The sequence below is a fragment of the Nomascus leucogenys genome, chromosome 13, assembly GCF_006542625.1.
Source record: "Nomascus leucogenys isolate Asia chromosome 13, Asia_NLE_v1, whole genome shotgun sequence".
Taxonomy (NCBI): domain Eukaryota; kingdom Metazoa; phylum Chordata; class Mammalia; order Primates; family Hylobatidae; genus Nomascus; species Nomascus leucogenys.
In genome coordinates, this window is record NC_044393.1 from 33,960,901 (window position 1) to 33,981,601 (window position 20,701).

General features: G+C 53.8%; 1 protein-coding gene across 12 annotated transcripts in view; it reads left to right on the forward strand.

The window, feature by feature from the left end:
• SNPH (syntaphilin) overlaps window positions 1-20,210 on the forward strand; it is a 41,762-nt gene extending 21,552 nt beyond the window's left edge. For 2 of the 12 annotated variants that reach the window (XM_030826619.1, XM_030826622.1), the window contains 5 exons: window positions 6,779-6,806; window positions 7,604-8,249; window positions 8,881-9,087; window positions 12,383-12,532; window positions 15,753-20,210. In XM_030826619.1, the coding sequence (XP_030682479.1) occupies window positions 8,068-8,249; window positions 8,881-9,087; window positions 12,383-12,532; window positions 15,753-16,932 (1,719 nt within the window). In that variant the 5' untranslated portion in view covers window positions 6,779-6,806; window positions 7,604-8,067 and the 3' untranslated portion in view covers window positions 16,933-20,210. The other 10 variants (XM_030826625.1, XM_030826630.1, XM_030826623.1 and 7 more) reach the window with 10 other exon arrangements.
• The last annotated feature ends 491 nt before the right edge of the window (window positions 20,211-20,701 follow it).

Sequence of the window (20,701 nt, forward strand, 5' to 3'; positions counted from 1 at the left end):
CCTGCTGATGTCCCCTGAGGTGATAAAGCAAGAATTATTTCTGAGGAAGGGAAAAAGAGAGATCTCCTTCGACAGGCAATAGTGATAGCAAGAACTGTTCAGTCCTCTAATTTCCCAAGAACTGCCCCCATCCCTCCATTCATTACCTTGGTTGGATCCCAAAGAGACAGGCAAGGCCAGGAAGGTGGCGCCTTCCCGAATGAATGCATGAGACAGCTGAGATGAACTGAGGTCAAAGACCCAAGGTCACCAAGAGGGACAATGTGATATAGCTCAGAGGAGCTGAGGGTCTCTCAGTGGTGGGCTTGCACAGCAGCTGGGCTGCTGGGTGGGACACAGCAATTGTTAGAAGAGGCAGGAGCAGTGCTCCTCATGGAAGGGGCTTTTCCTTTGCCTGCGAGGCTGATTCTTAGAGGAACAGGGAAAGTCACTAGTTAGGGAGAAGGCACATGAGGAATTTCTTTTTTTTTTTTTTTTTGAGATGGAGTCTCCACTCTGTCGCCCAGGCTGGAGTGCGATGTCGTGATCTCAGCTGACTACAACCTCCGCCTCCCAGGCTCAAGATATTCTCTTGCCTCAGCATCCCGAGTAACTGAGATTACAGGCACTCACCACCTCGTCCAGCTAAGTTTTCTATTTTTAATAGAGACAGGTTTTTCCATGTTGGCCAGGCTGGTCTTGAAATCCTGACCTCAAGTGATCCGCCCACCTCGGCCTCCCAAAGTGCTGGGATTACAGGTGTAAGCCACCTTGTCTGGCCAAGAATTTCTTTTTAAACAACTTTCTGTAGCATGCTTACCTCTTACATCTGTGATGTCCTGCTTTTATGGAAGTATGACCAGCCCAAAATGCAGGTATATACCTGCTCATCTCCACTGTGGTATCTTAGAGTCTCATGGAAAAGTAGGTTTTTTCTTTTATGCAGCAGAATGATAAGTGTCCCAGGTCTACTGTATTATGAGACCTTCATGATGCAGTAGAAATGCAGGTGTCCATGACCTGGAAATCCAGGGTCCAGCCCTTGGTGACTCTTGTAACCTCTGGGGCTTCAGGTTTCCCATAGATCAGATGGACTAGTCTCTACCTGGCCTCCCTGTATGGGGAACTTGTGTGAGGATTCAATGAAGTTGTGAATATGCAAGAGCTTTAGGGGCAGCCTCAGCTACCGGTCTCCTCCAGGCTGACCCAGAGTCTGCGGAAGCATCCTGGGCCCAGCTACCTGAAGTCAGGTAGAGGGGGGAGCACTGGCTCTTGCTCCCCTTCTGCTGCAACTTGCTAAGCCATTCTGGGAGAGTCCCTACCCCTTTCTGGACCATGCCTGTCTTTTTATTAATACAATGGTTCATTTAAATACACACACACACACGCATGCACACACACACGTGTGTGTGTGTATATATAATGGAGTCAGGGGCATGGTGGCTCACACCTGTAATCCCAGCAACTCAGGAGGTGACGCTGGTAGATTGCTTGAGGCCAGGAGATTGAGACCACCAAGAGCAACATAGTGAGACCCCACCTTTAAAAAAATAAAAAAAAAAGATTAGCCAGGTGAGGTGGCTACTGGAGAGGCTGAGGCAGAAGGATCACATGAGCTCAGGAGTTTGAGGCTGCAGTGAGCTATGATTTTGCCACTGCACTCCAGCCTAGGTGACAGAGTGAGACCCTGGCTCTAAAAAAAAAATTATATATCACATGTATTTTTAAAAATTTGTTTTTTATTGAGATATAATTTACATTCCATAACATTTATCCTTTTAATGGCCGGATGCAGTGGCTCACACCTGTAATCCCAGCACTTTGGGAGCAGGGAGGCCAAGGTGGGTGGATTGCTTGAGACCAGGGGTTCAAGACCAACCTGGCCAACATGGAGAAACCCCATCTCTACTAAAATATACAAAAATTAGCCAGGTGTGGTGGTGCATGCCTGTAATCCCAGCTACTTGAGAGGGTGAGTCATGAGAATCACTTGAACCCAGGAGGCGGAGGTTGCAGTGAGCTAAGATTGTGCCACTGCACTCTAGCCTGGGTGACACAGTAAGACTCTGTCTCAGAAAAAAAATTAAATTTTTAAAATGTACAATTGAGGGATTTTAGGATACTCACAAAATTATATAACCATCATCACTATCTACTTCTAAAACATTTTTTATCTTCCCAAAAAAGAAACCCCGTTCCCATTACCAGTCATTCCCTGTTCCTTCTTCCCTTCCAGTGTGTTTTCTGCCTGTATGCATTTGCCTGTGCTGGACATTTCATATAAATGGAATCATGCAATATGTGGCCTTTCGTATCTGGCTTCTTTCATTTAGCATAATGTCAAGGTTCACCTATGTTGTAGCATGGATCAGTAATATTTCATTCCTTTTATAGCTAAATATTCCATTGCATAGACGTATCACATTTTATTTATGCATTCTTCTGTTGATGGACACTTGGGTTGTTTCCATCTCTTAGCTATTGAGAATAGTGCTACTGTGAACATTCTTATACAAGTTTTTGTTTGAACATCTATTTTCCATTCTTTGGGGTATATACCTAGCAGTGGAATTGCTGGTTCATATTGGCAATTCTATGTAAACATAGAATTTTCGAGGAACCACCAAACTGTTTTCCATAGCAGCAGCATCATTTTACATCCCCACCGGCAATGCATGAGAGTTCCAACTTCTCCACCTCCTTGACAACGCTTGTTATTGTCCATCTTTTTTATGCTAGCCATCCTAGTGAATGTGAAGCAGTATCTCATTGTGGAAAATAAGTATTCCATAGATTTTTAACCTGGAAAATCCTTTTTAAAAAGTAGTCTTACTTCACACCTTCCATATGTAGAACACATAGGAGAGGAGCCTCTTCAGGTGAAATGGGGAAGAAGGCCCAAGCCACCCCTCCCAGTAGGTGCAGAGGCAAGTCCTCTTGGGTGGTTTGAAGACCTAGGCTTGATGCCCTTCAGCTCTGGAATCTGAGTCTAATCACTGGAGACACGTCCTGTGTAGCAGCTGCCTCAGCCCTCAACCTATGCTGGTTGCCTGGGGAACCTCCTCACAGCATTTGGCCAAGTTGTGGGTCTGCCTTGCTGCTATGTTGGGGTTGCCACAGTGAGAAGAAGTCGGATGGCGCCTCATCTGTGGTCCCAGCTTTGAGGGTGGCTTGTGTGGGAAACAGGAAGCAAGCTGGAGAAATGCCAGCAAGTCCTGGAAGGAAGATCCTAGGTTTTGTTGACAAAGGAGGAGCAGAGGCGCATAGTGGCTGATGAGGCCATAGCCAGTGCAGGGTTTACTGAACTCCTCAGCTGTGAATAGCCGTGGTAGTGCTAATCTTCTGAGATCTAGAGTGCGGCTGCTGGAACACTCCCAGGCCTGTCTTCTATTCCCACCTCTCTGCATTAGCATTCTAGGAGCACCAGGCACTCTGCTGTCTGATGGGTGGAATGTTCTACGTTCTAGTGTTGCCTTGGCAAAGAGAGGATCCCTCCCAAGTTCTGCTCTGTTGATTGCAATGCTCTGCTTTCCACAGCTGTCAGTGGTTTGAGTCATCAGACACAGATTGTTCTGTTCCCTCGGATTTTAGGATAGCTTTCTTCTTGTATCAATGGCTAATTCTTTGAAAGAAGATAAATTATAGTACATACAGGGACTTTTGCTTAGCTGGAATATTAGATTAACCCAAGCACCTGGTTTTTCCCCCATGACTGTTGATTGAGTAAAATGCTATCATGTCTCTTTGAAGAATGGAGCTTCCTAATTTTACATATGTGGAAACTGAGACCCAAAAGTCCTAGTAATGAAGGAGAAGGAAGCATCAATTAGAAGCCCATAATTTCATTGACAGCTCTAGAATTAGAGAATGTTAGATCCAGAGCACCTTAGAGACCATCTAATCTGACTGTTTGGTCTATTCAATGTGCTTGTTTAAACCATTGTATTACCAACAGTTGTGTGTTGATTGTGTTTGTTTTTATGAAATTTCCCAGGGGATGGTGTTCGCTGAGTTTTAGTCCAAGGCATAGCATGCTAAGTGGTCAAGACAGTAAGTGATAGGAGAAGTCACTGGTGGAAAGGCTGTGGGTGGGTCCTAAAGAAAGAGTGCAATGTATGCTTGAGGACAGGCAGGGAAGATACTGCAGATGGGACAAACAGCCCATGTAGAGGCAGATTTGGGAGTGACTAGCCGAGGTCTCCTGGATGTCTCAGAGAGCCAGTTGCAAAGGATGTAGATGGGAGGGCCTTAAACACCCACATCAAGAGCTTTGCTCTGATTTCTACCTAATCTGGGACTTTCAAGGAATTTTGAACAGGATCCAGGCCCTTTTCTCCATTGTTCCTGCCATGACCCTGGCCCAGGCCCTCCTAATTTCTCCCCTGGTTGGTAACCTCCTAACTGGTATCTGGTATCCCTCCCTCTCCACACAGGCTCCCTATCAGGAACTTTCTAAAATGCAAATATGATTGTGCCCCTTTCCTATAAAGCACTTGCATGGCTTCCTGTTGCTCACAGGACAAGATCCTGGCTTAAGTGGCTCTGTGTGGCCTGCCCCCCTCCTTCTGCAGCCTCACTCCCACTGTACTTCTGCCCTCAACAGGCTCCCTAGTTTCTGAGCAGCCAGCTGTCACTCACTGCCTGTGTCCAGCCTTCTCCTTCCCTCCCATTTGCTGCTGCCGCCTGGTGAACTCCTATTCATCCCTCAAGACCCAGTGCAAATTTCTTGTGTAGAGAAGCGTTCCTGGATCCTCCTGAAGACACTATTATGCCTTGAATGTGTTTCTGTTTTGAAGCTCACTTCATGTTACTTCCAAAATACTGGCTGCTCCCATGTTTTAGTGTTTATTGTGTGATAGGCACTGACCCAAGCCCCATACTCACCTTATTTTATGTTATTCTCACAGTAACCATATGAGGTGCATTCATTACAGCCCCAGTTACAGATATGGGCACTGAGGCTCAGAGAAGTGGGTGACTTGCCCAAGGCATGCAGCTGAAGGGTGATAGCTGGCATTTGAGCCCAGATCAGTTCATATCGACTTCTGCAGTCGTTAGTCTCATGCTCCCTGGACCCCCATTGTCTGGGGGAGGTTAGGAAGTGCTGAGCATTTGAGGGAGCAGTCAAAGGAGTGGATGCAGCAGGGTTGCTATGGTGTGGACAAGATGGGGAAGTGGAGGGAAGTTCAGTGAGGGCAGAGGCTAGGTTTACTCTGGGGTTAAAGTGATGAAAGACTATCAGCCCAGCTTCCCACAGTTAAGGGTTTTCTTTCTACCTTCCTTTCCAAGTGGCAGCCTATGGCCACCTGGGAAGAAGCCTGCGGGACTCCAGGCTAAGCAGGTGGCATGGTGACAAACACCATGGCAACCTGCCTCCTTGCTAGGGCCTAGAAGGGAGGGAGGACCTGAGACAGCACAGGGTGCACACTGAGTTTTCTGAGTAGGATCCTGAGAGGTGGCTCCCTTTGGGCCTGGGTGGCTTCTGCCCTCCCATGAGGGACCCTGCCTGCAAGGTCCCATCCCAGCAAGGGAAATGCCTCTTCCACCTTTGTCCCTGATGAATAGCTGGCTCTGGGTTCCCAGGAGACTGTTAGCTGTACCCAGGTACAAATGCCACCCCCTTCCCTCCCCCAGGCCAGGGAGGAAGGAAGAGGGAACTCAAGAGGAGGCAGGTGTGGGGTTGCCAAGCAAGATAGTGGCAGGGACAGCTGGGACAAGGCCCTCATTGTAGCAAGGCCACACGCAGCTCCAAGACAAACCAGGCATTTTGCCTGCCTCCCAGGACTGCGCCTAGCACTCTGCCTGGACTTTCCTGGCTCCTTAGAACACTCACTCACACTGGCTTGGAAGAGCCCATCATCAGATCTGAGTCCTGCCTCTGCTGGAAAGTCCTCCTGAAGGCTCAGCCTCCTTTTTGCATCCTCCCAAAAGCCAGAAGGGCAGGGGTGATGGTGGGAAAGTTGTTGGTGAAGACAGGCTGACCCGGGCCGGAAGCCAGAGCATGTCACACCTGCAGCTGTGTGACCTTGGGCCCAAATGCAGTAACAAAGGCAGCCTTGAAGGATTGCTGCTTCAAGTAATGGACCAAGGCAGACGAGAGCACTCAGCATGGCCACCTTACCACTGAAGGATTCAGGCAATGGCAGGTGATCCTTGGAGCCCTTGCCCATGTGCCCCTCTGCACCGTAAGCTGTTCCTGGTCAAGATCCTCCTGTGCCCAGGAGGCAGTGAGCCATTTATGGCCATCCTCACAAGCGTGGAGGAGCACTGATGTCCTCTCAGTCCCAAATCACCCCTCCTCCATGGTTCCTGCTCTAGGGGCCAGCCCTACAGTTCCAGGAGGCCCTGCCTGGGTGACTGGGGCATGATGAGTGGGAAGCATTGCCAAGCTGGGGCAAGCAGCTCAGGTGACAGGTGTGGTGTCGGCAGGTCCTGCAGCCCAGCACCCAACACCTCCAGGCAGACAATGCTGGCTGTGTCCAGACCCTCCAGGGGAACAGGCCATGTTCTGTGTCCCTGCCAGGAAACAGGCCATCTGAGTAGTGCCTTTGTCCACTCAGGAGGCAGCCCCGCCACTGGCTGGGATGACCAGGCTCCGGGGAGGCCCTGACTGGGAAGGGGGTGGTCCTCGGGCCAGAGACCCTGGGGTTTGAGATCCAGCCCCTCAGCATCTGATGTTGACCTGGTTTCGATATTGGCTCTGCCACACACCTGGGATGTGACTTGGCCAAGTCCCTTCCCTCTTGGTGGCTCGATTCCTCATCTGTAAAAGGGGACTAATCACAGCACTTCCTCATAGGGTTGTTGAGAGGAGTCAATGGCATAATGTACGTAGCGTGGTTGGCACGAGGTCTGGTGTGCAGTGGGGCTGGGTGAATGTTTCCCTCCAGCATGGGGAGAGGTCCAGGCATGACATCCTCAGCCAAGTCTCCTGTAACCCAGGCTGCTGTCCTCAGTCCCTGCTGTTACTGTGGAAGGAGGGGACTGAGGTCTCTGGAGCTGGCAAAGGACCAGCATATTGGCTGCAAAGAGCCCAGGTTCCCCACTCTGCCCCAGACTCCAGTAACTTTGGGCTAATGCCCAGTATAGCCCTCCTCACAGCAGCCAAAATCCAGCCCAGCATGGGGCCTCTCCCCTCCTTAAGCCCTGGAAAGGCTGCCCTTGGAGCCCAAGCCTCTACCCAGGAAAGAAGCCTAAGGACTCGGGGGCAGGAATCAGGGGCTTGAGTCTACCTGCCCACTTAGCAAGAGGCCCAGTGATGGGTCTCTCTAGGCATGAACGCTTCCTCCTGGGCCCACTCACTGGGACACCCCCAGCGGAGGGCCTCTGCTCCCATCCACCCCAGTGCTCATCTGCTTTAAGTTTGTACCCCTACATTCCTGGTAGATGCCAAAACCAGCATGCGCATTGCATGGGTGGGTGCGGACATGCCTGTGTGCCGCATGGGTGCGGGAGGGCCTGGCTGCATGTCCTGCGTCATGGGCTGGCTGCCTGAGCACGTTCATGGAGACACGTGTGGCATGTCTTGGAATGGCAGGGACATGGTACCTTCTCGTGTTGGTGTGTATCCATATGTCTTTCTACACATGTGCTGGTATGTTGGTCTGTCTTGTCTCCCCTGTAGACGGGAAGCCCCGAACCACGCGCCAACTGGGAAGGTGATGGTCGGCGAGACCAGCCCATCCTAATTCGGGGTTCCTGGTCCTGCTCCAGGAGTCCTGCGGCCTGCAGCCCCTACCAGAGAGGGAGGACTGAACAGCAAGGGGGTGTGTGGGTCTGAGTATCAGGGTCCTGGGGAAGAAGCAGGCCTGGCTCGTAGAGTAGAAGACTCGGTGTCGGCAGTCAGGAGGCCCTGCTCCTGAAGCCTCTGTGACGTTGGGCACGGCCTTCACTCTGTCTGGGGCACATTCACTCATCTGGAGAACACAGGGTTGGACTGATTATTTTTAGCCACTCCTGACAGTCGTGGTTTTAAGTTGGGTGGTGGGAACCTGTGCACCAGCCCCATTCAATTCATTGGTGGAGGCAGCCGTGGCCTGCCAGGCCCTCGCTCCTGGGGTGTCCTGCTGAAGGGTGAGAAGAGAAGCCATGCCGGGCAGCGGCCCCAGCGAGAGGATGACGTGGCCTGGCCCGGCCTTTTCTGCGGGCCCCCCAACCCGCCCTCTCTCCTCAGCCCCCGGGATACCGCCCATCCCACCCCTTACTCGGACCCGCAGCCTCATGGCCATGTCCCTGCCGGGAAGTAGACGGACCTCTGCTGGATCCCGCAGGTGAGTCTCCCCCTTGCTCACAGCCTAGGCTTCGGAGGGCGGGAGGAGGGCGCATGGGCCTCTCTCCACCTGCCACCAACTTGCAGTGTGTCTTTGAGCAAATCATTTCCCATTCCCCTCTTTAAAATGGGCTTGCTAACACCTGCCTCCTCCTGGAACTATTTAATGGCTCAGATGACACAGTGGATGTGAGAGTTCTCGGAAGGCGTAAACCACTGGATTTCTACCAGCAGTAGCCTCATCAATATTGTTTGATTCTCACAACGACTGGAGGGGAATCTTGCAGTCATCCACTTAGACGCACTTGGTGTCCCTTGGTTTTTACCCCCGTTTTTACAGGGTCCTCCTCCTGTCCCCACCCCTGTCTGCCCCGTTCTTCTCCACCTCTGTCTCAGTCTATGCAGGGATCTCCTCTCCTGGGTTTGGGGAACCCCAGAAGTTGAGGACCTTGATAAGAGCATATGAGGCCCCACCCTTGCCCCACAGCCCTGCCGGCCCCCATTCTTGTCCCTGGGGAGCCAGGAGGACCAGCCTTCTTCTGGTTTTCCATCTTGATTTGCACTGTCTGTTCTGTCACCCCTGTCTGTGCGTCTCTCTCTCCCTGCTTCTCTCCCCTGTGGTGACCCCAAAGCGGGGGCACTTTGGGCCGCAGCGGCCTGGCAGTGTTCGCCCAGTGTCCGCAGCTGCCCGCCAGCCAGAACGAGCACCTGCCTCTTCTTCCTGCCTCCAGGCGCACCTCTCCACCTGTGAGCGTGCGGGATGCCTACGGCACCTCTTCGCTCAGCAGCAGCAGCAATTCCGGCTCCTACAAGGGCAGTGACAGCAGTCCCACGCCAAGGTAATTGGCCCCTCCTCTCTGGGCCTGGCCCTGCTGGCTGGGAACAGGTTGTCCTGGGGTGGGAGAGGTAAGGGAGCAGGGTCATGTTCTAACCACCCCCGATGCCAGCATAGCCGCTGGCTGTGTGACCTTGAGCAGATCATTTCTCCTTTCTGAGCCTCAGTTCCTGTCTGTAAGATGCATATGATAATATACAGCTGTACATAAAAAAATACAGTGGCTTAAACTAGGGGTGATACTTGCAGAAAAGGAGCCAGGGGTCAGCAGCTCCCTGAAGTGTCAGGGACCCCATGTCTTCTCCTGCTGCCCCACCATCCTTGGTGTACAGCTTTTGTCTTTGTCATCACAGGTGGCTTCTGTACCTCCAGGCATCAGGCCCGCCCTCCAGGAAGGAACAGGTGGAAAGGACCAAAGCCCTCCTCAGAGGTTGTTTTTCTGAGAGGGACACCTTACCCCCAAATCCTGCCAGTTCTTGCTGGCCAGAACTGGGTCATGTGAATAACTCTAGCTGCAGGGCCAGTTAGTGTCTTCCCCAGAACAGCACCACCCCAGACAAAATGGGGGTTCCGCTAGGAAGAAAGCAAGATGAGTATTGGGAAGCAGCCTGCAGTGTCTACCATCAAGCACTTCTCAGGGCAGCCCTTTGAGAGTGGCAGAGGTGGAACTGGCTTGGAAGGCGAAATGTTACGAATGCAGCATATGCCAAGTTGTAGTCTTGGGTGAGGTGAACTCGGACTCACAAAGCAGGATCATGTTGGAGAAGCACGTGTAGGGGAGCTGTGGGTTCTTGAAGACCAGGAAGCAAGCGCTGTCATGGTAGGCCTTGTCCTGCTTCCCCAGCATTGAAATACAAGTGGGAGGTTGGGGCGTGTGGGGAGCCAGCATAGGCTCTGGATTTGGTCTCATCCTGTCTTGAGCCTCCATTTCCTTTCTTTAAAGTGGAGCTAATAACTCGGAAGCTTCAGTGACTTGATATCTACACACCGCCTGTGCATCCTAGTTGGCCAATAACTGATATCTCCTGTTGTTAGAGCTTTGATCTGACTTAAGGCCAGGAGATGCCTGGCCTGCGGCCCCCATGGCTGGAGCACCTCCTGGGAGGGCTCAGTGGAGAGGATGTCATTTGTGTGAAGCGATGTCCAGAGCCACCGAAACAGCCGCTCTTAGATTTCCATCGTGACACACGTGATGGGTAACACTCATGTGCAGGACCCATGCCCCAGCATCCTGGCTATAACACCACCCCAGATACTGGGGGACATAGGAGTAAAGTGTTAATTTACATTTTGAAAACTATATAATTGGCAACTTTAATCTTTTCTATTAGTAACAGATTTTGTAACACATCTCGTAACTGCAGCCCATGGAGGTGATCCCAACCCCAGGGCTGAGAATTGCTCCCAGCGAAGGGTCTTCTTCCCCACAACGAGGGTTGCTGCCCCTGGGTGAACAGTGGGGCTACAGTTAGGTCCCCTCTGCAAATAGCCAGGCTTTCCAAGGCAGGAATAGCTGAGAAACATGCATCATAGCATATTTTTTTTCTAATTTTAGTGTGTGTGTATATATATATATACATACACATATACATATACACACATACATATATATATATACACATACATGTATATATATTTTTTTTTACAAAGAGCTAGTGGCTAAAAATATATATGTGTTAAATTTTATATCAGGGAAAAATACTCATGAAAGCAAAATGAAAAGAATGTAAAATAGTTACTTCCTTTCTAATCCTCAATCCTTACTAGTTTAGCTAATCTTGGTTCCCCCACTCCTACCACCCCTTGCCAAGCAGAGAGGAGACCTGCGTGACTTGGCTTGAGTTGACCTAGGGGCCATGAGGTGAGTACATAGAAGAAAACCACTTCTCATTCTACTTCTATCACCACTTTCTCTTTGACAGTTTACAACTTACAAGTACTTTTTCCTCAGTAAACACTATACAGCTTCCATGGAACTTTTAAAACTGCCTCCAGCTTGGCTGCTTCAGCAAATGGGCCTCACCAGGGCCTGCCTTTTCCAGGCTCATAAAGGGGCATTGCCCCTCCCTAGACCTGCTAGTCACTCTCCCCTCAAGGAGCAGAGTTGGATGGCAACAAGGCCTGAGTCTCGCGAGATACATGCCCAGGTTTTAAGCCAAGATCCAAGGTTTCTTTATGAGCAAAACAACCAGCAGCCAGGACGCTGAGAGTAGAGCTGGTTGGGCCATAGTCTGTTGTGGATTTGGGGCATTCTCCTTCCCACTGAAAGCCTGGCCCTCCCTCCCCCACTGGCAACTGACTGCCCTCGGGTGGAAATTCCTTCCCCTTTGCCCTGGTAGGGCACCATGTCAGTGCCGCCCTGTGCCGGGAGCAGTGCACGTCCAGCCTGCTGCCACCCCAGAGTTCTGCAGTGGACAGGTCCCTGCCCAGATCTAGCAGGTGTTCATGTGTGTGCTCCCATGTGCCCCCGGAGGTGAAAGTGTGAACATGTGCCTGGGCTGGTGCCCTAGTATGTGTGAGTACCCGCAAGGCACAAGTGTGTCTCCACGTATGTGGGCATGCAGGTGCGAATGGACTGGGAATTGACATCCCAGGAAGCGTGCGTGCATGTAGTGCGCACCCACATGGACACAGTGGGGATGAGGAGTGAGAGTGCCAGGGCATGTATGGAGACAGCTGCGCCTGTGCGTTTCTGCCCTCCCTGTCCCCAGGCTGTGAGGGATCTCAGCTCTAGAGAGGAGAGCTTCTGCTTCCACTTGGGAGATGTTTCCTCCTCTGTGGGGGTGAGTCCTTGTCTGCCATGCAGACCCAGAATCTGCCACTTACACCTCAGTTTCCAGCCTTCAAACTCATTCTCTGGGTTGGAAGACGAGGTATCTGGGTTCTGGGGTACACCACCAGGATTGTCTGAGGGGCTCGGGGCAAGAGCTAACCTCTTTGAGGCCAGCGGCCCCTCTAAGAGATGAAGACAGTCCCTACTTCCAGGGCTGCTATAAGGATTGATGGCATTGGTCAAGCGCTTGGCCTGGTTCCAGGCTTACACGTGTGCTCTGGGATATATCTCCCCACCCAGCCCTAACTAGAGGAGCCCCGAAGCCTGCATCCTGACTTAGAGGAACTCTACTAAAACCCGCCTTCCAGAAGGCTGAGGGTTCTCCTGCCTTGTGTGGGAGACCTGGCTTGGAGCCATCTGGTGGCTGGGGATGGTGAGGCTGGCGTCCCCTTGCTCCCCAGAGGTAAAGCACCTGTGCCTTGCCTGACCTCTTCCTCCCTCTGTGATGATGGGCATCCCCTTGCAGGCGCTCCATTAAATACACGCTGTGCAGTGACAACCATGGCATCAAGCCCCCGACCCCGGAGCAGTACCTGACCCCCCTGCAGCAGAAGGAGGTGTGCATCCGGCACCTGAAAGCCCGGCTGAAGGACACGCAGGACCGGCTCCAGGACCGGTGAGTGGGTGGCCACGAGCAGCCCTGGGGGTACCCCACCAGCTCCACACAGGAAAACCAGGGCTCTGGGGTACCTCTTGGAAGGAGGAGTGGCTGGGGGTCTCCCAGCATCCATGTGCTCTCTTCTTCCTAGCAAAGCCTCGTTTGAGCCCACTTGCAGACCCTCACCCCCGGCAGCTACTCACCTTGACTGCTCCACGAGGCTGTTGGGGGCCAGGCGGGAGCGGTTTCCCATGAGGGCCTGCCCTGTGGGGCCTCCCGCCTGTGCAGTCCTCTCCCAACTTCAGCCTGGCAGCCCCTTTGGCTACTTCTTTTCCTCTGGCTCCCGTCTTCCAGGAGTTGGAGCACAGGGCTTCTTTTTGACTTAGTTGTCTCTTTTGGGGGAGAAACAACTCTATCCTTCCTCGCTTCCTCCCGAGTGAGTCGCCAGAGGGCTTGCGGCCAACCTCGACTTCAGGCCCCGGAAGCCATCTACTTCCTGCTGTGGAGGAATATCATGAGAAGCCTCTTGCTGAGCTCCTCCCCAGCCCAGGTGTCTCCCAGGAGCCCCCGCAGGCCCATCTGAGCTCATTCTCAAGTGCTTGATCCCAACCCTCCCAGCCTCTACCCTCTGGCCCAGTGGCTTCATCTTTGTGATCTACACTTCAGGGCGTTGATCTCCCGTTGTCTTAACTATCCTTCTCTGGACTGTGTCTATGCAAACGTGCAGCCTATTGTGGGCTGGCCAAGGTGCTGCGTGGGGCTGGAGCTCAGAGCAGGCACGATGATCGCTCCTTTTTTCCTTGTTTTTTTTTTATACAGCAGCTTTATTGCAACGTAACTTACATACCATATAGTTCACCTATCAGAAGTACAATTAGATGATTGCTAGTATAATCACAGAGTTTTGCAACCATTACCACGATCTAATTTCATAAATATTTCTATCACCTCAAAATAAACCCCATTCCCATTAGCAATCACCCCCAATTTCTCTCCAACCACCCTAGTCCCTGGCAACCACTAATTTTTCTGTCTCTATGGATTTGTCTATTCTGGACATTTCATATAAATGTGATCACGCTGGATGCATGACCACATCGTTCTTGACCACAGCTCTGCCAAGCAGCCAATCCGGTTTGGATTTGTTGTGGTTTTAAACTGCAGGCGGTTACGAGCAGCATTCAGTGAGCTTCATTGTCTGCAGAGGGAGGGTTTCTATTTTTATTTTCCCTCATCTTCCCAATGATGCCCAGGATCTGCGTGGCCTTTTGCACTAATGCCTCAGGGAGCAGATGGCCCATCTCCCAGCTTCATTTCTAGGGCCAGCCCCATGGCTTAGAGCAGACCATCTGCCCTGTGTGGTTTGGGCAGGATGCCCTGGTGTGGGTGTGCTCACACCTTGACTCCCTGGTCACTGTCTGCCTGTTACTCCCACAGGAACCTATTGCAGGTCTTTACATGAAATATTGTCACTCTCCCCACACTCTCTCCATATCGAGTTTCATGCCTGTGCTTCCTGCAGTGGCCCACCTTCTGTTCCTCAAAGACACCATGTGCTTTTTGCACCTCTGTGCTTTCGTATCTGTGTCCCCACTACTTGAGATGCCCTGCCCTCTATCTTGCTCCCTGGGCAAACTTACCCTTCAAGACGCACTTCAGATGTGATATCCACTGAGGCGTGGACAAGGATCAAAGCCATGGCTCCCTGGGGTTTGGCTGGGCCCCAAGGAGAGAGAGGCAGAGACTGGCTGAGCGGATCATGCCCAGTTCCTTCTTTCAAACTCACTCTTTCTCCCAGGGTGAGGTGTGCGTGAGGAGCAGGGTGAGAGGCCAAGAGGGTTACCTAGAGTGGGCCCCCCACCTGGAGGCAGGAAGGGTGAAGGCCAAGTATCTCCCGCCCCTCAGTACCTGTTGCCTTGTCTGTTATTGGCACTCTAAGCAGCTCCAGCTGTGTCCTGATGGGTAGGTGGGCCCCTTCTAGGTGATACCATTGCTGACCTTCGTGGCCGCTGCATCCCCTCAGCCCCCAGTCCCTCCAGCATATTGTGGAATGAGATTCCTGGGCCCATTTCCTGAAGGAAATTTCTGATCTGGCTTTGAAAAGTATATGGTGCTTGATCTGGGACGATCATTCTGCTGGGCTGATAAACCCCAGAGTGACAGGCACGGGCATTTGTAGATTTTACTGATGGGAATTTAGGGTTTAGGCTGAGGGGGCTCATGTGGGCTGCCACTAGGAAGTGAGTGAGAATGCCCGGGACAGGGTTTGATGTCTCCTGGATGATTTTCCTTCTTCCTCACTAGTGTTAATCAGTCGCCATTCTGTCTCACTCTGGTTTTACCTCTAGACCTGATGGCATATTTTTCTAACTTATCTCCCTCCCCTTGCACCCCTGGATTCATCTTTGACTCAGGAATTTGAAAAGCCTGAGCATTTCTGGACAAGAGTCTGCCGACTGTCTTGTTCACCTGGTGCTTGCTCCCATCGCTCAGGAGTAACTCTGTGCCTTTCTCGTTGATCTTTTCAGCCTTTCCTCTTTAAGATACAAGATACAAGGAGATACAAAGATACAAAGAAGAAGCTTCTAGCGTGGATAGATGAGAGCCACCCTGTTCTCATCACTCTCCTCGTTCCACCCACCACTTCTCATCGCTCTGTGTGAGGGATGATGTAAAATCATCAGCCTCCTCCAACATTGAAAGCTGTCATTTCTCTCCCCAGGGGTCTCTGGCCAAATATTCCTCCACTGAAACTTTCTGCAACCTGCTTTAGTGGGTACTAGGAGGCTACATCACTTTCTATAGAGCAGAGATTTTCTGCCTAGTTTTTGTTGTTTCACATTAAGATTTTATTAGGTTTTTATAGCAGTAGCTACAAAACTTATAAGTATCTTTGTTGTCTAGTCTCTTCTCTAGATGATGGATTTGAATGTTGAGAGTCATCTAAATTCTGGGGGTGGGGGGTGGGGGAGGGAATTCGAGTGGTGTCTCCTCCCGACCTTTCTTCTCTCTCCAGGCAGAGGCTTCTCCTGTCTTCACCCCTCAGCCCCTCTCCCCGGCCACTCTCACTCCCTACTATAATAAAAAGGCGTTGAGTTTGTCCTTCTGTTTTGGGTTCTGAGCCGCAGCAGCACAGGGCCCTTCATCCTTGGCAACATTGTCCTCTTCCTGCCTCTACTTGGCGGTGACAGACCAGGCAGGCAGGCAGTGAGCGTGTGTGTGTCTCCTTGGCTCGCAGGGACACAGAGATTGATGACCTGAAGACGCAGCTGTCACGCATGCAGGAGGACTGGATTGAGGAGGAGTGCCACCGCGTGGAGGCCCAGCTGGCCCTGAAGGAGGCCCGAAAGGAGATCAAGCAGCTCAAGCAGGTCATCGATACTGTCAAGAACAACCTGATTGACAAGGACAAGGGGCTGCAGAAGTACTTCGTGGACATCAACATCCAGAACAAGAAGCTGGAGACGCTGCTGCACAGCATGGAGGTGGCCCAGAATGGCATGGCCAAGGAGGATGGCACCGGGGAGTCAGCCGGTGGGTCCCCTGCCCGCTCCCTCACCCGCAGCTCCACCTACACCAAGCTGAGTGACCCAGCCGTCTGTGGTGACCGCCAGCCGGGTGATCCCTCCAGCGGCTCTGCTGAGGATGGGGCAGACAGTGGCTTTGCAGCAGCCGATGACACACTGAGCCGGACGGACGTGCTAGAGGCCAGCAGCCTGCTGTCGTCAGGGCTGGACTGTGGCACCGAGGAGACCTCGCTGCACAGCTCCTTCGGCCTGGGCCCCCGCTTCCCCGCCAGCAACACCTATGAGAAGCTGCTGTGTGGCATGGAGGCTGGTGTGCAGGCCAGCTGCATGCAGGAGCGTGCCATCCAGACAGACTTCGTGCAGTACCAGCCTGACCTTGACACCATCCTGGAGAAAGTGAACCAGGCCCAGGTCTGTGGGACAGACCCTGAGTCAGGGGACAGGTGCCCAGAGCTGGATGCCCACCCTCCAGGGCCCAGAGACCCCAACTCAGCAGTGGTGGTGACAGTGGGTGACGAGCTAGAGGCCCCAGAGCCCATCACCCGCGGACCCACCCCACAGCGGCCTGGTGCCAACCCCAACCCTGGCCAGTCGGTGAGCGTGGTGTGCCCCATGGAGGAGGAGGAGGAGGAGGCTGCTGTGGCTGAGAAGGAGCCCAAGAGCTACTGGAGCCGCCACTACATCGTGGATCTGCTGGCTGTGGTGGTGCCAGCTGTGCCCACGGTGGCCTGGCTTTGCCGCTCCCAGCGGCGCCAGGGCCAGCCCATCTACAACATCAGCTCCCTGCTGCGGGGCTGCTGCACTGTGGCCTTGCACTCCATCCGCAGGATCAGCTGCCGCTCGCTGAGCCAGCCGAGTCCCAGCCCAGCGGGCAGCGGCTCCCAGCTCTGAGGGAGCCCATTCCGGCAGCGGCGCCTGCAGCCTGACCACTGATTGTAGGGATGCCGTTCCCCCCTCCCTTCTCCCATGGGCATCGTCTTATTTATTTAGTTTTGGGTGTGGAACTGTTTTTTTTCAAGGTGTTAAAACAGTCTCGTGGCAGGAGCAGGGGTTGGAGAAAGACATCCCAAAGCTTCGATGGAGAGCAGGGAAGGGGGACCCAAGGCAGGAGGCACACCAGCTGGACAAATTGCAGGGAGGGGAGGGAGCGAGGGCCAACCCGGCCCCTCTCTCCCCCTGGCCTTTCAGACAGGGCCAGCCCTGCTCAGGAAGTCTCTGGCTGTCTTCATCTGGGGAAGCCCGGCTTGAGTTGTCCACAGGCCCCTGCCCTGCACTGTCCTGTCCAGTGCCCTGCTCACTCCATGCTGTCTCTTCCAAGCCACCTTGCCCACAGCCCAGGCTCCTGGGCCAGCACTCTCTCCTCAAATGGAGGCAGCAATGGCCTGAAGTGCAGATCACTGACCTAGGGCTCAGAGCAGAGGCCAGAACCACTGGGCCGGCCGGCGTTCCAGCCTCCCCAGACCGCTCCCCACCTTGGGACTCAGGAGCTCGGTCAAGGTCACAGGCTGGAGGAGAGACGGGGCTGGGCGCAAGGTGGCAGAGGGCAGTATGGGTTCTGTGTCTGTCTGTTCATCCCAGGCCTTCCCGTCATCCCTTTCCTCCTGGCACTTCTGGGTGTGTCAGTCATTATTCCTGTGAGGCAGCTAAGCCCGGCAAGCTCAGTGCTGGGGTAGGAGGGCCTGCCTGAGTCCCAGCTCCCAGCTGGAGAATCCACCAGCACAAAAAGAGGAGGCAGAGGCAGAAGCCCAAGGGGGCTCCCCCAGCCTTCCAAGGTGAGGCCATCTCATCTGCAGGCTGGGAGGCAGGGCTGGACTCAGGAACCCACAGCTTGCTGAAAAAGCCAGAGGCCATGACTGCCCCCAGAAACTTGCCCCGAGTTTCTCTGGGGCCCTCGGGCCCAACTTCTGCTTTGCACTATGTTCACTTTGGGGTTGGTTCTCAGTCATCCAAGGGTCTCCAGTGAGGTTGTTGCTTGCTGTCTGAGATGAGGGTTCCTAAACCTTAAACCTCTCTGCCTCTGGAGGAGGGTGGGGGATTCTGGCAGGATGAATCGCAGGATGGCGCGTACTGAAGCCACGATGTTCGTCCAGGCCAAAGCAGGGTGTCCTGGGATAGGTTTCCCAGACAGGGGCGTGGCAGAGCAGGCAGGTGCCCTGCAGCCTCCCTGCTCCCAGCCCAAGGCCAGTCGGCCTGGGAAGTTCACTGCCCCAACTCTTTTCCCGGGACCATACTGAGTCCCCCAGCCACGCTGCTGACATTCTTATTACCATTATTATTTTACCAAGTAAACTCACTCCTCTTCCCCGACAGGGGTTACACCCATCTGGTTGTCCCACCCACTTTTCAGAGGCTGGGCCCCACATCTTGGGGGTTGGAGGGACCCTGTGTCTTACTCGCCCCTCTGGCCTAAGGGCCACACTGGTTCTCTGCCAAGGTTACTTGCCCTCACCCCAATGCTCCAACAGCCATTGCCTGACTCATGGGCTCTGCCCTTCTGCTTGGTGCCCTCCCCACGAGGCGGGGCACCTGCATGCACTGGGAGGGGTCGGCTGGCCCAGCCCTCGGGGCAGGAGCCCCCTCTGCCACACGCTTTGTGCCTCCAAAGCTCCCCCTGCCTTGGTCAGGGCCTCAGACCAGCCAACCTTTGTGGAATATGCCCCAGCCCAGCCAAACCAAACCCAGATGCCTGAGGCCTGGCTGGGGCTGTCCGCGCAGGACACTGTGGCCATGCCACGGAGGGGGCAGTGGACAAAACCAATCCAAAGCCAAGCCGGGACTGGCCGCGGACCCAGCCTCCTGTGCCGCGCACTCATGGAGCTGCGTAGTCTCCTTAGACGTAGTCAAAGCTTTGCCGAGAAAAGAAATCTATGAACTATATTTGACAACATAAAATCTCTCTATTTTTCACCACTGGAATTTAGTCAAGCTTCAAGCCCCCCTGCTCCTGTCTGTGTCTTGCGTCTGTGGCCTTCCTATCGTGTCTTGTGTTTTGGTGGATGTGACAGGGCTGGGGCCACAGTCTACTCTGTCTCTGCTGCTAGAGAAGCCACCTGTGGAGAAGTGGACTGTGGTTGGGCCTGAGGCCTGTGGAGGAGGTGAGTGTAGCCAGCAGCAGCCCTCTACTCCTGTTCTGGCCTGAGACCACCGGTGTGGGTCATGAGGGCCCTGGCCCACAGTGTTGAGGGTCCTCTCTTTCAGGGGTTCTCCTGGGGCCTTCGATGGGCTTTTCTTCTTGTCAGTGGAGGGAGCAGCTCCCCACTCAGCCCTGGGACAGGCCCTGGGACTGTGGCGGCTGGTGGCCCCGGTCCAGCTCTGGAGTGCGTGTGTGTGTGCTCAGATCCCGCATCTATGCAAAGGTGCAGGCTGCCTGTGCGGCTCCAGGTGGTGGAAGTGCGGCAGCTGCTGCTCAGGTGCCATTCCCTGAAGAGGTAGGGTACAGATGAGGCTGGGAGGGCAAAGATGGGGCAGGGCCTCCCCCTGAGAGAGCCTCACCCTCCACAGCGACCCTTTTCCTTCCTGCCTAATACCTCCTCCCGTTGGGCTGCGACCTTTTCCTCCTGCCCTCAGCCTCTGAAACAGAAATCTTTGGGGCCTCCCCTTTCCCCAGTGTCTGGCCAGAGCTGATGAGGTCCTGAGGAACAGAGTTCCCAGGAACCACATTCTGGAGCCTAGCTGCCAGACGTGGCTTCTTCTGAGTTCTAAGGCTCGGGCCAGAGTGGCCCTACTGCCCGGCCAGTCCAGGCTCAGGCAGGAATCAGACGCTGGGGCCTGGGCTCTGCACAGAGAGCTGGGCTTGAGTGGAGTTTATTGTAGATTTCTCCCAAGGGGATCACTTAGCTTCTCACTGACACACCCTTCCCATTTGCCACAAGCGCAGGCTATCTTACAGCACTTTGGGGAGGGGTGGGACAAACTGCAAGGTTCTGGGGCCAAGGCCTACCCAGGGGCCTCTGCCCAGAGAACTCACAACCCCCTCTCTGACCTAGGGGACAATGCAAACGGGTCACAGTGCACTCCCATATTAGGCCATCCCCTTCACGAAGAATTCAGGGGATGTGGGAAGTGGGGAGGCGGGGAGGGATCTTGACTCTTGTCTCCTTTGTCCTTTTGTTCAGACAGAGTTTTACCTGCAGCAGTCAACTCTGAATTAAAGCATGAAAACACAGCAAGCCCCTTGGCCTGTTTTCTTTATACTGGGTGGTTTCTCTAAGTGGGGCAGTGGGAGGGTTCACACCGTCTTCCTCCAGTGCAGGGGTCACAACACTCGCACAGGAAAAAGCCACGCGGGCAGCGATCATCTCTGACGTGCAGGGAAGCAGAGAGCTGCGTGGGGCTGAGGCACCACTGCCCTCTTGGGGTCAGGCTCAGGGTCTGGAGCCACCTCCCCCTGACCCCACATGGCACACCCTGCTGGGCACCGTGAGCACATCGCGTTTCACCCTCCCCAACACCCCCTGAAGTGGCTTCTCATGCCCACTTTGCAGAAGCAGAAGCAGCCACGGTCACACGGGGGGTGCCCCAAAGCCAGTGCTCCCTCTGCCAGCCCCGCTGCCCCACAGTCCTACCCCGTCCCCACAGTTCCATCCTGTCCCCAGTTCCAGTCATCCCCATGCCAGGCTGGCAGGCGGCACGTGACAGAGGCAGAGCCGAATCATGGCTC